The 17,187-nt window shown below is 49.0% G+C and overlaps 1 protein-coding gene across 8 annotated transcripts in view; it reads left to right on the plus strand.

Moving 5' to 3' along the window:
- The window catches only part of SRGAP3 (SLIT-ROBO Rho GTPase activating protein 3), a 245,807-nt gene that overhangs the window by 170,903 nt on the left and 57,717 nt on the right, over positions 1–17,187 (plus strand). For all 8 annotated transcript variants that reach the window (XM_043886248.1, XM_043886249.1, XM_043886250.1 and 5 more), the window contains exons 5-9: positions 6,200–6,385; positions 10,747–10,875; positions 12,362–12,583; positions 14,092–14,193; positions 16,880–17,077. In XM_043886248.1, coding sequence (XP_043742183.1) covers positions 6,200–6,385; positions 10,747–10,875; positions 12,362–12,583; positions 14,092–14,193; positions 16,880–17,077 — 837 coding nt within the window. The remainder of the gene's footprint in view (positions 1–6,199; positions 6,386–10,746; positions 10,876–12,361; positions 12,584–14,091; positions 14,194–16,879; positions 17,078–17,187) is intronic.

Genomic DNA, 17,187 nt, shown 5'->3' on the forward strand with positions numbered 1-17,187 from the left:
TAGAGGGGAAGGAAGTCCGCCTTTTGGGATTCATTCAGGAGCAAGAGACAGAAAGCCAGGACAATCTGACATATGTCAAAATGGCAACTTATTGAATCTCGGAGGCTGCATTGTCTTTCTCCCCAGCAGAGTGTGTAATATGAGGGCAGAGACCCTGTCTGTCTTCCACACAGTAAAATTTGCAGCACCTGGTATATCGTGTCTGCACATAATAAATTGTTCAATAAATACTTAATGATTGGAAGTGTAGCTGCCCGCCCCTCATATACTCACCAGAGCAAAGGCAGCAGAACGACATCTCCTCCATTTTATCTTATTCCCTCCCTCACTTTTTCTTCTTTTCTGTCTCTCTTTCCCCCTCCCTTCCTTCTTTCCTTCCTTCCACCCATCCCCTCCCTCATTTGATGTTGTTTTTCTCTACAGGAGGCTTCTCTCCTGTGGAGATAAAGTTGGCCCACGTCCATCCCCCTCCCCATCCCCGCCCCCCACAGGCTCACTTCCTATCAGCTCAGCGCCCCCTAGTGGACAGCAAGCACTGCCTTCCCCGTGTCTCCAGCAGAGCCCCAGGGCTGTTTCTAACTGGCCAGGCTGGGGGTCCCATCACTGCAGCCAGATTAACATCATGTTTACTGACAGGTCAGGCCTGGGTCTCCTGCCCACATGCAAGGATTGGAGGGCAGTGTCGGTTTCCCTTGAACCACATGGGCTGAGAACAGTGGAAGGGAATTTGGGGGATTTCCTCAAGGAAAATCAGGAAGCCATTCCAGAAGGAGGAGGACTGGCTGGTCCTCGACAGAGAGAAACAGCAGATGTCTGCTGAGGGAGAGAAGCTGGGGGAGGAGAAGAAAGTGGCTCCGTTGGCTGGTTTTCAAACAAGCACCTGGTGGTGTTCTACCTGTAAGCTGTTCCTCAAGCCTGTTTGGCTCAGTTTCTCCTGGGCTTAATACTGACGTCGCTCCCTTTGTCTGGAACAATCCTCCCCCACTCCACACCCTGTCCACCCATCTGACAGCTGCTCTTCCTTCAAGGTTTAGTTTAGATATCACTTCTCCTCTAAGAAGCCTTCCTTTAGCAGCCCTTACTCCCCTCATCATAGCACTTCTCATATGCTGTGATAATCACTTGCATAATTGTTTGTCTCCCTACTAGAGTGTGTATTCAGTAAGACTGTCTCTGTCTTCTACATTGTAGTGTCTCCTCGTATAGGTCCAAGTTCAGTACCAGGTGCATCGTGAGCTGTTCAATAAATATTTAACAATTGAAGGTGTAGCTGTTGCCCTACCCCCAAAGATTATATATTCATTAGAGCAAAGGCAATAGAACTCTATTTTATCCTCGTCCATCCCATCCTTTCACCTACTCACCCATCTATCAAGCCATCCATCCATCCATCCATTCATTCACCTTCCACCCATCTATCCATCTTTCCATGCATCCTTCCACCCACCCACCTATCTACCTATCCAGCCACCACTTTATCCAGCCAGCCATCTAGCTGTCATTCATTTATTCATGCAAATATACACTGATACTTGCTGGGTACCAATCTCTGCTGTAATACAGGGATTATGATCATGGACAGTGTCCTGGACCTTATGGACTTTGCACTTGCGTTGGGTGAGACAGTTTGTAAATGTGCAAAATGAATAAGACAGTGATTAGAAGTTCTACAGAGAATGTAGGCAGCACAGAATGTGGGTGGTCGGACTGAAGTTTGGGTACTTCTCTTTTCCTTAAGGATGTCTTTGTTATGCTCTGGCCAAGGGTCTCGCTTCGTTCACAACTCTTGTGTGGCCCAGGGGTGGCCCTTCCTATTGGGTGGAGGACACGTACACAGAACTGCATGTTGAGAACTTTTTTTTTCCAAAAACTGACCTTTATCCTGCCCCAGCCTGTCCTTTTATTAATGATGTAAACTTCCAGATTACCTTTGCCTTCTTTTGCATCTAAATCTGGATTTGAAGAACCGTGCAGATAATACTTTGCTATTTTCATGATCTGAGGCTTTGGGAAGATGCAAGAGGCACAGTGTGCGCAGCAAAGGCAGCATGATCACCAGAAGAGGAAATACTAACAGCCTGGCCATCTGGCTTGCTGTATGACTTAGGCCCCAAACTTGCCATTTCTGGGCCTCAGTCTCCTTCAGTGACAGGATAATAGACCAAGGTTTCTGGAGCATCTCTGAGAACCTATGAAACTGATTTGGAGCCAAGAACAGTGGTCTCCACTTACATGTCCCTACCTAGTACTTCTCAACCTGTGCTAGACTTCTTCTGAAAGACTGTCCCTGATAGGATCTCGAGGGCTGGAAACTGAACTCCCATCTGGCAGTAAGCTTCTGGTTATCTCTGAGGCCCCTCCAGAGATCCCAGGTTGAAGACTGTGTCCCAGTGACTTGACTGAACTCCTGCATCCTCCTCTGCTCCCTTCCACACCCCCACACTGCTGGCAGCCTGCCACTCTGCCGTCACAGCTTCCCAAGGTCTCTGCAAGCCCCCCCTCTGGTCTCTGCCAGGCAGCACAGAGGGGTTAAGCCTCTGCCACACAGCCACCCGGCAAATGGTGGGAGGGTCGTCTCAGAAGCAGGTCTCCTGGGTCTCCATGGTGCAGATCACCCTTTCATCCCTGTGTTGTGGTTTCCTTGTCGGTAAAGCAGGCAGAATATAGTCTACCTCACAGGTGTTTTGTGAAAAATAAGTGAATCAATGTCTGTGAGGTGCTTAGAACTAGGCCTGGCATGTAGTAAGTGTTCAGTAAATGTGAGCTGCTATTATTATTATTCTGCTGCCTCCCAGGATTAATTGAAATGCTCCTTGTGGGTAATAAGAAGAGAGGTTTGCAAAGTCTGAAGTAATAGGTAAATTTAAATATTATTCAGCACCTCCTGGACTGGCAATATTAAGCAGACTGTTCTGGACCATTGAGCTAAGGGCCTTTCATGCCAAAGCCCCTGTTTCAGGTAATTAAATAAAGGAAGCATCTAGAGGGTTCTGGGCATAAATAGACCTCACTTCAGAGATGTCCCCAGGTGAACTTTCTTGTGGTAGCTGTCTGACATAAGTGACCCTGGACAGTCCAGTTTACCGTGATTCTTGGGATCAGGAATTACCAACTGAATCACATAGAGTTTGACCCCAGGGTCATTGGGCTGTGTTCTCCAATCATGGGGTTTTTGGAACGCAGTTCAGAGACTACTTTGGGAATGTGGCTTGATGGAGGGCAGGAAGAGTACTCTGTGATTCAAGAGGAGTAGAAAAGTAACCAAAGGAAAATGTGGGAGGCTGAGAAAGCCCAGCTGGGATGCTGACCTTGATCACTTGGATGAATGGATACCTGGATGATTGGATGGGAAGCTCTAGGTGCAAATTGAAATGCTGTCTCTTCCTCTGAACTACCCGACACACACGATAAATCAGTGCTTGAGATAAGCAGACCTCAGCAGCTGAAATGGGGGGAAAAAATGGATTTTGCATGAATCCTTGAACCCAGAAAGGAAATGGAGTTCAGAAACGAACAGCACCAGCAGCGCGGGGAGGAATGCAGACACCAGTGGTGTCTGTGAAGGTGCAGGGGTCAAGGAAAGGTTCGAGAATGGGAAAGGGGCCCAGAGACAGCCTTCAGCAGGCTTCCCAGCTCTGAGCCACGTTCCATTCCAGGAGCCCTGGCTTAAAGATTGTTGAAGTAGGCAACGGCGTTGGTCACCCATAAACCTGCAGTCATTGCCTTTGGCCACTAGATGTCGAAAACACATTGATCTGGCACATTTTCTGGCCCATTGAGTTGTTTAGAAGTAAGCTTAGAGAAGTCGGAGGGGATGAAGGAAGGGATGAAACCAGCCAGAAGGGCCTCTCTAGAGGCTTTAGAGCAACTGCAAAAAAAAAAAAAATGGGCTGGATGCAGAAAAGTCTTCCCACCAAGACCCACAAAGAAAAGTTAATTGCAAGTTTTCATTTATTGTTTTGAAATTTGGGGAGGTTTTCAGGATGAAAGGAGGGAGAAATGTGGTGTAGAATAAATTTTTTTCCCACATTAGCTAATGTTTTCTAAAGTTTGTATTTTCCTGAAGTAAAATAAGTAAGTTTAAGATTTTCAAACACTCAGTCCAAATCGGGGATGTAGATGGTGGTGGCAATGGTCGTGGCTTATGCTTACATAGCTTTTACTGTGTGGTTGGTATTTATTTCAGTATCTTAAAAAAATTAACTTATTTAGTCTCACCACAAACCTAAGAGATAGGTGCTTTTATTATCCCTATCTTATAGATGAGGGAGCAGAGGTCAGAGAGGTTATGTGACTAGCCCAAGATCACACAGCTGGTAAGTGGCAGCATCAGGATTCAGCCCAGATATTTAGGCCAGAATCCGCATTCTTACCTAACTTGCTCTACAATAGATGTTGCCCCTGCTGACTCCTGACATATGACAAACTTCCTTAACAACAGATCAATGCTGTGATTTCATGATAAGAATCACAGAAGAAACCTCCTTATTCTAATAGTCTAACTTCACAGGACTTTGAAGTGAAGGAGGTAATAACATTGGCCAGTAATTCATTCGGAGTTCTTTGACTTAAAGCGCCTGGTTAGGCAGAATCATGTCCCATCCCCGGGGGAAACGCCTCTGCTCCATTAGCTGCTGTTAATTGTCCAAACAACAGGAGAAAAGGACCAACAAGACTCAGGAGCCATGATTTCCAGAAATTTCTTGTGTTTTTTAGTATAGAAAGATGATCATAAACTTGATATTGCACTGGAAAAGTATACTCCTAGTTGGGAACTGGGAAATAGAATACTATTGGTATAGGACTGGCCTCGCTTGCTCTAAAGCTGCTCCAAATACATCTGCTGAGCAAATGGTAATGAATTAAGGCAACAGTATGATATAACAGTATTAAAAGTCTGAGACCAAATTTTTACTGTGGCTACGTATATCATTTACACTTACTTTATGACCCTCTATTCCACTCCTATTTACTTAGGAGTAACGAAAACATCCATCAACAGAAAGAATTGTATGTGAACATTCTTAGCAGCGTCGTTCATAATAGCCAGAAGCTATACACAATCCAAATAATGATCAACATGTGAACAGATAAACAAATTGTGGTATAGCCATACAAGGGAATACTAATCAGCAATAAAAAAGAATTGCTGATACATGCAGCAACATGGGAGAATCTTGGAAAAATTATGCTGAGTGAACAAGGGTAGGTGTAAAAGAGTTTATACTCTACGGGTCCATATATATGAAGTTCTGGAACACACAAAACCAATCTGCAGTGTCAGAAAGCAAATCAGTGACTGCAGGGGGCTGGGGTAAGTGGTGGGGACGAGCCATAAAGGTGCATGAGGCATCTTGTTGGTGTGATGGGAGTGTTCGGTGTCTTGATTCTGATGATGATCATGTGGATATAAAGTCTGGAAACCGTACTGATAATACTGTATGATCTTGGATAAGCCACTTTGTTTTTCTGCACCTTAGTTTTCCTATTTGTAAAACTTGGTGGTTGGAGTAGATGATGTGTAGAATTTCTTCTGACTCAAAAATTCCCTTGTTATAGCAATATCTAATTCTTAATATGTAATTAGGGTAGCACAGTACAATTTGCTTTAAAGGAATTAATTTTATAGCTAAGGATGAGTTTATTTCTGAGAGCATAGAATATCTATTAGGTTACCCAATAATATTCCTTTTGTGAACAGAGCCATTTGCAGGCCAAATTTACTTAAGGAAACAGCTGAGAAAATGATTTGTGTGTAAGTAAGAAGGATGTTCCCATGGAAATCCCATGAGTACCTAAGGAGGGCCTTTTCCAACGACGCTGGGAAAGGGATGGGAGAGAAAGGCAAGCCACACAGCTGGCAGGGCTGGGTGGGTGGGGGGCCAGCTGAAGAAAGCCACGTTCAATGCATCACTTCCCAGAGCCCCCAGAAGCTCAGGGGCTGAGGTGGCCCTTTTGATTTCCTCTTTACTGGTTCATTCCTGGCACTCAGGAAGGCCTTAATCATGATGGTATCATTTCCAGTCCTCAGACAGTTTGTATAAAAATGAAGAGCCTAGGGGTTTCGGAGAGTGTCATGGGAGGAGGGCAGGGGCAGAGCTGACCAGAACACCGAGGTTGGAAGGGAGTTGGCAGCACCAAGGGCCACCCGTGCTGGGCGGTAACAGCCTATTGATCACCTGCACTCCTGTGTCCCCAGGTCATGAAAACCTACCACATGTACCACGCAGAGAGCATCAGTGCGGAAAGCAAGCTGAAGGAGGCCGAGAAGCAGGAGGAGAAGCAGTTCAACAAGTCGGGAGACCTCAGCATGAACCTGCTCCGGCATGAGGACCGGCCCCAGCGCCGCAGCTCTGTGAAGAAGATCGAGAAAATGAAGGAGAAGGTGAGCAGAGGCCCTGGGGTTTGGGACGGGGCAGGAAGGGGAGGGTCAGGCTCCCTCCAGCCTGGGCCTCCCTCTCTGCACCCCGTGTGTCTGGGGGTGGATTAATGTTGTCGGCAGCGGCTCCCCGGGAGGGGAGGGGCAGTGGTGGAGGCAGGGCTGGCCATGCCTCTGCTAGCACGTGTTAGGCCTCTGGCCAAGGTCAGCAGAAGGAGAGATGCTCAGCTGGCTGGAGAGCTGAACTGGGATGAGACTGTCGTGCGGGGAGCATCTTCTGGCAGGAATCACCAGGCATTAGTGTGGGTGGAGCCTGCCCTGGAGGTCAATTTAGTGGCTGGGGTGCTGACTGGGCCTTAATGTGTCCCAGCAAGAGGCAACAGTCCTGGGGTACCAGCCAACACCTGGGAACCAGCTAAGGAACCATTCTGAAGAGATTGCCACTGCCAGGCCAAAGCCGGGCCATACGGAATCCTTGCGTATTGGTGCTGGAGAAGTGCTTTTGTGGGGCATGGTGAAAGTGCCAGTTTTGGAGTCAGACAGGCTGAGTTTTGAAGATGCCACATTTATAACAACCCTCTGAACTTTAGTTTTAAAATCTGACAGTGATTGCAAACAAATCTCTTTTCTCATATCAACTGCCATCATTTGGTAGTGGCTACCCAGAGCCCTGGGCTTCCCAGGTGGCGCCAGTGGTAAAGAACCTGCCTGCCCGTGCAGGAGACTAAGAAACACTGGTTCAATTCCTGGGTCAGGAAGATCCCCTGGAGGAGGGCATGGCAACCCACTCCAGTATTCTTGTCTGGAGAATCCCGTGGACAGAGGAGCCTGGCGGGCTATGGTCCATAGTGTCACAAAGAGTCAGACCAGATGACTTAGCACACACACATGCACCCAGAGCCTTAGGCTGAGGATTGTGAGCCCCCTCAAGGCTTTAGTTAAAGATAGTACTGTGATCAATTAATGACATCTGCCACGGCCAGGGAATTTAAAGGGGCAGTGTGCATCCTGTTGTTTTTCATCCTAGACTAGGTTACTTCTTAGGTTCCTTTCTTCTTAAAGGGCTATGATTTTCTTGTTGAATTCTCTGCATTCATTCATTCCATACAATCAGCAAACATTTCCTGAGATTTTTCTATTTGCCAAACATTGCATCAGTTGTTTGTTTGGGCTTCTTCTTCTTTTTTTTTTTTTTTGTTTGGGCTTCTATTAGACTAATTCTGTGAGACTAATTCTGTGAGACTGACGATTATATGATCCTACAGCTCTCATTATAGGAGACTGAGTGGGAATAAAATCCAACAGGACCTCGGTAAGCTGGAAAAGTAACCAGAGGCAAATAAAATATCAGAGTCATTTCCAAAGCCAAAGAAAAATTTGCTCAAAGATAAACAGGCAGCGACCCAGTTAAGAAATGGGCAAAGGATTTGAATAGACACTTCTCTGAACAACATATGTAAGTGGCCAATAAGTACATGAAAAGATGCTCAGCATCATTAGTTACTAAGGAAATGCAAGTCGAAAGCACAGTGATATACCATTTCACCCCCTCCATGGTGGCTGAAATAAAAAAGTCAGATAACCATAAGTGTTGGTAAGGATGTAGAGAAATTGGAACCATCATACATTGCTGGAGGGAATGTAAACTGGCGCAGCCACTTTGGAATATAGTCTGAAAGTTCCTCAAAATGTTAAACATAGAGTTACCATATAACTCAGCAGTTCCACTCCTGTAACTTGTAGCAGTTTCATGCATAATAGCCAAAGGGTAGAAACAATCAACTGATGAATAAAATATAGTAAATTCCTATAATGGAATATTCAGCCATGAAAAGGAATGAATACAGGTACAGCATGGATGAACCTTGAAAACAAGTGTGCTAAGTGAAAGAAACTAGTTACAAAAGACCACATATTATATGATTCTATTTATTTGAAATGTCCAGAATAGACAAATCCATAGAGAGAGAAAGCAGATTATTGTTTGTCAGGAGCTGAGGCAGAAAAGAATGGAGAGTGACTGCTAATGTACAGGGTTTCCTTTGGGGTCAGTGAAAATATTCTTTTTTTTTTTTTTTATTTTTTTTAGTGAAAATATTCTAAATTTAGATAGTGGTGATGGTTGTATTGATACAATATCTCTGGGAATATACTTTGATACAATATGTCTGAGAATACACTAGAAATAGACTTTTAAAAAATAAGATAACCAAGCAGGGAATTACAGAGCTACAATGTAAGGGGATCTATAGAGGGGTAGAGACAGTACTGGTTAGGGGGTCTGCAAACTAAGTTTGAGTTCAGGATTGTATGCTAATTGGCCATTTGGCTCTTGGACAGCCTATTTCTCTTCGATGTTCATTTCCTCACCTATAAAATGAATGAATTAAACTAGGATATCTTCAATATCCTTTCCAGATATAAACTTCTATGAGACCATGAAGGGCTGAAAATGGCCTCAGGGTCATAGTAATCCCCTGGAAATGGGCCAGGAATATCAAAACTCTGTGGAGATTGGGTGTGTGGCTGGTTCCGGGTGTGACTGCCAGACGTTTGTTGCTAGAAATTCCCAGAGTAAGTGGACCCTGAATAAAGGTCAGAAGAGAAGTCTGCGGAGAATTAAAAGGCTGACAGTGGAGGTCTCCACTAAACAGGAGAACGTGATCTGTAGGGAGGAAGGTTGAGAGTGCCTCGGTAGGATGTAGCCTTGTTTCTTAAAGGAGGCTGTCTCCCTCCTCAGCAGTGGGGCTCGTCTGTCTGAAGGGGGCACAGAGACAGCTCTCCAACCCGTGGGCTCACTCCTGCTTCCTCCCAGGACGGCCCAGGACGGGAGCAGCTTCCTAGGCAGGCGGTCCAGCTCAGACTGGGTGAAGACTGCACCTCTGGCTGCCACACCCCACCTCACCCCACCACTCACATCCAGCCAGTGCCAATCACTTCATGCTGCCCGTATGCAGGGACTGTTCTGGGTGCTGTAGACCCAGCCATGAACAGGGACCATTAAGTCCCTGACTTCACAGGGGACACTGAAAATCAGCAAGTTAGCAAAGAGGTAAAGAAAATATAATTTAGGGTGGTGAAAAGTACTCATGAAAAAAATTGAGCAACTAAAATGTCCTTCACTAGTTGAGTGGCTAAGTAACTGTGGTATAGCCAGACAATGGAATGTTATTCAGCACTAAAAAGAAATGAGCTATCAAGTCATGAAAAGACATAGAGGAACCTTAAATGCATGTGACAGAAACCAATCTGAAAAGGCTACATACTATATGATTCCAACTATATGACATTCTAGGAAAGGCAGAACTATGGAGACGTTAAAAAAAAAAAAAATCAGTGGTTACAACCATTATGTGGGAGAGAGGGATGAAAGAGATGAATGGGTGGAGCACAGAGGATTTTGATGGGTGGAGCACAGAGGATTTTGACGGGTGGAGAACAGAGGATTTTTCCAGCAGGGAAACTGCTCTGATACCTTAAGGATGGAAACTTGTTACTATACATTTGTTCAAATCCACAGAATATACACCAAGAGTGAACCCTCGGATAAACTGTAGACTCTGGGTGATAGCAATGTGTCAGTATAGGCCCACCAATTGTAACAAATGTACAATGTAACAAATGTAACAAATTGTAACCTGGTAGGGGGTGCTGAGGGGTGGAGGGCACTGTGTGGGGGGCCAGGAGGCATGCCCAGAGTCTTTTTACCTTCCTCTCAGTTTTGCTGTGAAGCTAAAACTCCTCTAAAAGAGTCTTTTAAAAATTAAATAAAAATAATCACTAAAACTTGAATAAAGATTAAATAACTGGGAAAAATAGGGCAGAATAGAGCATGGGAAGGGGCAGGCATGATTCCAGGGACCCTGATGCATGTGACCGTGGCTAAGGACCGGAGTGACGTGGAGAAGGCCATGCAGGGACCTGCAAGGATGGCCTGCTACGCGGAGGGAAGGAGCCTGAGTCTGGAGGCAGAAGTGAACTGGCCTCTAAAGGATGGACAGAGGAGGGCCTCATAAAGGATGGGAATGTGGAGGAAGAGCCAGGTCAGGGGGGCTTCACAGGCCATCGTCAGGGTTTGAGCAGCCTCTGGGGGATGTTGAGTAGGGGCCTCTGGAGGTGTGAGTTACACTCCACTCTGGCAAACCCAGGAAAAGCCTGCAGCTTACCCGACAGTGCTGTTGTCGGCTACACGTGTCGTGTAAGGTGGAGCTCTTTGAGTACGGTGTCTAGATCTTTCTCACCCAGCACATGGAGTAAGGTATCCCAGGGCCATATGAGGGGCTGACTGCAGATACTGGCCATATAGAAAACCCCAAATTCTTCGCATCAGTGGCTATGCTCTCACATCCAGTCTTTCCTTCCTCCAGAGGCAGGCAAAGTATTCCGAGAACAAGCTGAAATGCACCAAGGCCCGGAACGACTACTTGCTGAATCTGGCGGCCACCAACGCGGCTATAAGCAAATACTACATCCATGATGTCTCCGACCTCATCGACGTGAGCTCCTGGGGAATCTACGTTGGTGACCTGCCTGGCGAGAGTCATCAGCTGTGGGAGGGCTGGCCCTTGTTCTTTGCTGACATGTGGGGTGGACGGTGGCCCCGGGAGCCCTGATGGAGGAGACAGGCAGGGAGCATTTAAGAGAGGAGTAGCACCCCGTGGCTTCTACCTCCCTGGGTGGGAGTGGGCCTCTGGCGGCCCTTGCACGTTTGGGCTGGGCAGTTGTAGTTCAGCATGCACTTTCCAGACACCTTCCTCTACACCAGGCCCTTTACTGGTTTTGGGGATAGAGGGGTGATTGTGCACAGTTCATGCCCTGGGGACTTCCCATGATTGTAAAGATGGTTATATGTTCAGCACCCCTGGGGTCCAGTCCTCCAGACATAGGGAAGAAAATAATGAATGAGACAGAATTACACCGATCAGCTTTACTTGGGGATGTTATGTTGGGAGAAATCAGGCAGTTGAAGTAAAAGGAAAATGGAACCCTGGCTCCTGAGCACCAGCTGTGCGGAACGCACTGGTGGGACAACCAGATTTGGGCGGGAATGCTGTGAGCACCAGATTTGGGGCGGCTCCTGTGTCAGCTGTGATGGAGCTGGAGCTGCGTGGTGTGTCTTCATGAAGACAGGTATCCAGCCCAGCAGGTGCTCGGTCAGGCTTCTGTGAGGGCGTCCTTTTCCTCTGGCCCCAGTGCACCCCATCAGGAAGTCACAGGGTCACCGCTCTTCCCTCCGCTGCAAAGGGACGCATTAGTTTCATCATCACCACCCCCAGGAGAGGGAGCCGCCTGGCCCTGCCGTCAAGTGCCCACCATTCCTGCTTCCAAGGCTGGAGCCCTCCTTTTCCCCTCCCTTTCAGCTTTCTTTTTCGCACAGCCCTTTCATTTGTTTATTTACCAAGTTTTTACTGAGTACCTACTAGCTCTAAGTCTTGAGGTGCAAGAGGGGACAAGAGCCAGTGGGTTTGTCCTCATGAATCTCAACCTGCATCACCCTGCTGCTTTAAAGGCAAATGTAATGCCTAGTGGCAGGTGTTAAACACTGAGGGAACACCTGAAGGAAGTGGAGGGAGATGTGGACCCTTGATATGGGACACTTGGTATAAACTCTGAGTGGGGAGAATATCAAGGAAGGCTTCCTGGAAGAAGTGACCTCTAAACTGGAACCCAGAGGAAGAATATTTAGACAGGAGGAGAAAGGAAGAGGCTTCCAGGCAGATGGTATGAGTATGTGAAGGCATGGAGATTAGAAAGAACACGGTGAGTTTGGGGAGCTGAGAAAAGAACTGCCATTGCCCAGATTATAATCCCACTGCTCCCTCCAAGGGCTTTGGCATGACTTGCGTGGTAAGATTCCAAAGTGCACGAGGCCTTCCAGTGTGGAAGGGTTGACTGTGGAGCAGGAGGTGACCTAAGTCACTGTGACGGCCCCCCTCCACTTCACCACCCTCACCTGCACATTCTGTGTGTGCTCTCTCCAAGTGCTGTGACTTGGGCTTTCACGCCAGCCTGGCCCGCACCTTCCGGACCTACCTCTCAGCCGAGTACAACCTGGAGACCTCGCGCCACGAGGGGCTGGACGTCATCGAGAACGCCGTGGACAACCTAGATTCCCGAAGCGACAAGCACACGGTCATGGACATGTGTAACCAGGTCTTCTGCCCCCCGCTCAAGTTCGAGTTTCAGCCCCACATGGGGGACGAGGTAGGCTTCTCCCAGGAGCCCCTGCTTGAGGCTGCTCCCAGAGGACTGGGGGAAGGAGAGGATGTCAGCTCAGAGGCCTGGGGTCAAGTTCTTGGTGCGTGGGCTTCCCCAGTGGAGGAGTTTGCTACTAATCCCCTAATCTTGGTGCCTCAAGTCCGCTGCCTGCGGAACTGCAGGACCTTAGCTTCCCATAAAATCCCTCCCAGTTGTGTCTAGAAGACCCCAAGGGAGCCCCACACCTACACTTAGAGCATCATCTCGCATTCTCCCCTCAGATGGTCCTGGATCACCGAAGGTGGGGCCTCAGCAGAGCCACGCTGGCCTGGGCTCCAGGACTCTGAGCCCTCAGCACACCAGCCAGCTGAGTTCCCTTCAGGGCTTGTGCTGCTCACATCCTCATGATATTCTGGGGAAAAAAAAATGGGAAAAGACACTCGTCATTAGCCCCAAAGCAGCACACTAGGTTACCCAAGTTTCACAGAACTTCCTAACGAAAATCTCTCCTTGAGCTTTTCCATGTCATCCCTCCCTCTCTCCAGGGCTCAGGCCCTGGTCCCTGGAACAACAGAGGACAGCCACCAGGAGTCATATCTGGCTCCCTGTCTCTACCTCCAGGGATAGCTGCCCAGAACTTTCTCCTAGTGGCTCCATTCCCTCCACCTGAGATACCCCACCCAGGCACGTGAGAGAGGGACCCAGCCAGCCTCTGGATCCGGGTGGGAGCTCGGCTGGGCTGTCACTGCACCTGTGTAGCAGGGAGGGGCCCGGAGGCACCTTTGAAGATGCCGTTAGCTGGACCTTCCCGCGGCCCTACTCACTTCCTTCGTTTGCAAGAGATGCCTTCTGTCAGGCTTCCCCACAGCTCCCACACCATCCCAGCCCCTCGTGTCCAGCCCTCTGACTCCTCGGCTGGTGACTGAAGGCTGGGTTAAAAAACAGAGGCCCGCTGTCTCTTACGAGCTCAGCCAGGTGACACCAGGCAGTCCAGCCCACGGTAGTCAGAGCGTTGGCTGGACTCGGGGTAGGAGAACTCTCTCTCTCTCTCGTCTTCCTCTCCTACCCCCTCCTCTCTCAGTCAGCCCATGTGGGGAGAAGGGCAGCGAGAGGATCGCTGCTCCACAGCTGCCTGTCTGGAGCACCTTCCTGCTGGGCCCGTTCCACTGTTTCCCATCCTTCCTTCTTTTCACTGGCTACTCTTAGGCACAGCTTCCTGCCTGGAAGTTCGCCAGTTAGTCTCACTTAACGACATCATGTCAGTAGTGAGCCATCGTGCGCTGCCCAAACATAGATTACATAGACCACAGCCAAGAGTTGTGAGAGGGCGGCCCCTGGCTCCTGGCTGGCCCTGCTGTTGCCCAGGACGAGCTGTGTGGTCTTGGGCAGGTGGCGTAACCTTCCCAGGCCTGTTTCCGCAGCTGCGGATGGGGACGTTGGTGGCGGCCGGCCCCGGTTCCGCTGAGGTGCCGAGGGCCCGGGGCAAACGCAGGCAGTGGCTGTTGTTTCTGCAGGTGTGCCAGGTCAGCGCCCAGCAGCCCGTCCAGACGGAGCTGCTCGTGCGGTACCACCAGCTGCAGTCCAGACTGGCCACTCTCAAGATTGAGAATGAGGAGGTGAGTGAGCCCACGGCCCCATGAGGGATTCAGCTGCTGCTGGGGGGAGCCCACGCTTCCCTTGGAAGATGTGTGAAGTCAGGGTTCATCTGTAAGATGCAGAACCATTAAAACCATACCCACCAAGAATCTTTCATGGCACGGGGAATGCTTGTGCATCTATGCTCAATCATGTCCAACTCTTTTGTGATCCCCTGGACTGTAGCCCTCCAGGCTCCTCTGTCCATGGGATTTCCCAGGCAATGCGTTGCCATTTCCTTCTCCAGAGGATCTTCCTGACCCAGGCATCCAACCCCTGTCTCTTGCGTCTCCTGTGTCGGCAGGCAAATTCTTTACCACTGAGCCACCTGGGAAGCCCAGGAAATGCTTACAAGATGTTAAAGGAAAGCAAAGAGGCAGTAGCACTGTATGTTCAGTACTATTCTAACCAGGGTACACCAAAGTGTGTGTACATATTTGAGTGTATTCACAGGAGTAGGAAAAAGGCTGGAAGGAAATACTTTGAAATGCTGGTAGTGGTTTTGTCTGGGTTACAAAAATGTAGGTGATGTCTGTTTTCTTCTTCTTTGTGCTTTCCTCTCTTTTCTGCAGTGAGTTTATGTTATTTTTATCATCAGAAATAAGAGTAGGTATTTTGAATCACACAGTGAAACAACCCAGGGCACACTAAACGTGTCACAGATTTCTGAGCCCCACGGAGCTTCTGTCTTACTGTGGCCCGCACACCTCCCTGCTGTGGGTGGCTCAGGGCTCCCCCCAGGTGGGAAGCACCAGCTGGGAGGCTCCGTTCTAATGTGCAATGATGAGGCCACATGGAGACCTCCTGTTGGAGGATGTCACCCAAGATTGTGGGCAGGTCCATCTGTGAGACATGCAGTCAGAGCTGGAGATGGGGAGTCGTGGTCCCTGTCTTCAGACCTCGAGGGGGCTGTCTTGTGCAGAGAAGGGAGGTTGCTTTGTGTCTTGAAAGAGGATGGAACCAGGGCAAATGTGAACCAGAGTGTAGCTCAGGATGAACAAATCAAAGAAGTCCCTGTGGGGAGGTTACAGACCAACTATGTATTTGTTTCTCAAACCTGAGGAGAGAGAGGATATGGACAGAGTGTTTTCTTCCTTTTTTTATGCCGTCCCTTCCCCCACAGAATTTTAAATTGTCTACATGGAGCAGCATGTGCTGTATGTGTATAATAATGTTAATGGAATTTAGGTTGGAAGTCAGGACCACAGAAAGGAGGGTGAAGCACATGTTCCTCTGGGTAGGCTGTTCACGGCTGGGGAAATGCTTAATTTTGGGCCTGAGCTTCTGTGAGGCTGTGTTGGAAAGAACTGAGTCACTCAGTTATTCATTCAACAAATCGTCATTCAGCTCATGCTCCTGCTCACCCTCACTTGCTTCAGTCATGCGACCCCGCGGACTGTAGCCCGCCAGGCTCCTCTATCCGTGGGGTTCTCCAGGCAAGGATACTGGAGTGGGTTGCCATGTCCTTCTCCAGGGGATCTTCCCAACCCGGGGATCGAACTCATGCCTGCCTGCGTCTCCTGCTTTGCAGGTGGATGGATTCTTTACCCACTGAGCCACCTGGGAAGCCCTATTCAGCACATGCTGCTGCTGCTGCTGCTAAGTCGCTTCAGTCGTGTCCGACTCTGTGCGACCCCTTAGACGGCAGCCCGCCAGGCTCCCCCGTCCCTGGGATTCTCCAGGCAGGAACACTGCAGTGGGTTGCCATATCCTTCTCCAATATTCAGCACATACTATCCTCTAAATGATGTGTTCAGTGCCGAGTTAAGTGAGTGAACGAGACAGTGTAGAGTACTTTCTCTCATGGAGTTTATATTCTGGTGAGAAAAGGCAGGTGAGAATTGAAACACTAAAGCAAACAGTAAACTGAGGACATAAAATATCAGCCACTAAGTTAAGAATGTGGTTGTGGCCAGGAGGCGACTTCTAAGTTGAGATCTGAGTGCCAAGAGAGACTGAGTGGCAATCGCTGTGCGGTGAGTGTGGTGCAGGCTCTCCCAGGACTGTGTTTGAAACCACCCTCCATTCAAACTCCGGCCCGCCCTTTAGGCACAGTTCACTGAAGGGCTATGGGGAGGCTGCGGCCTGTGTGTGAAGCCTCCGGGGGTCCCGCTCGGTCCTGGCAGGGGAGTCGGGGCATGGAGGAGCGGGCACGCCGTGCGTGTCTCGGGCCGTCTTCCTCCAGCTCTCTTTTCTCAGGCTTGTGTGGACTCCATGGCCGACAGTGTGAGAGTTTGTCCACTGAGAACGGAGCCCCCTGTATCCAGACTGTCTTCTCCCTGCTCGGGATGAACAGAACGGGGAGTGCTTCTAGGGTTGTCCCTCCTCAGGGCCCTGCCCCCCAGGAGGAGCTTCTCTGGGGCTGTGTTACCATAGAGAGACACAGACCTCAAAACCTGAGTCCCTTGCTGGGCACAATGTTCTCCAAGATTCTCACTGGCAGAAGTAGGCCCATGACATGACTGAGCTTAGGCGACTCGGCTTCTCCCCCCAGCCAGCTGCCAGCCTTGTTTTCCACATCACCATTAACAGAAGTGAGCACCTTTGTCCTGCCCACCTCTGGGGGCTTTACGTGGAAGAAATAAAGGAACGATTGGGAAAGGACTTTGAGGTGTCAAAGACATTCTGAGACTACAGGACTTTTGTTGACATGCGGTGTTTCTCTAGGTCAGAAAAACTCTGGATGCCACCATGCAGACCTTGCAGGACATGCTGACTGTGGAGGACTTTGACGTCTCCGACGCCTTCCAACACAGCCGGTCCACGGAGTCTGTGAAGTCGGCCGCCTCTGAGACCTACATGAGCAAGATCAACATCGCCAAGAGGAGAGCCAACCAGCAGGAGACAGAAATGTTCTATTTTACGGTAAGTGGCATCCTGACTGAGAACCTGCAGTCTGTAGCCCCACTGGCAGTGACTTCTGGGGGGCAGCCCAAATTAGTGGCAGCCAGAGGAACCGCATGGGTCACTTAGAC

Source organism: Cervus elaphus, chromosome 24 (genome assembly GCF_910594005.1).
Source record: "Cervus elaphus chromosome 24, mCerEla1.1, whole genome shotgun sequence".
Taxonomy (NCBI): domain Eukaryota; kingdom Metazoa; phylum Chordata; class Mammalia; order Artiodactyla; family Cervidae; genus Cervus; species Cervus elaphus.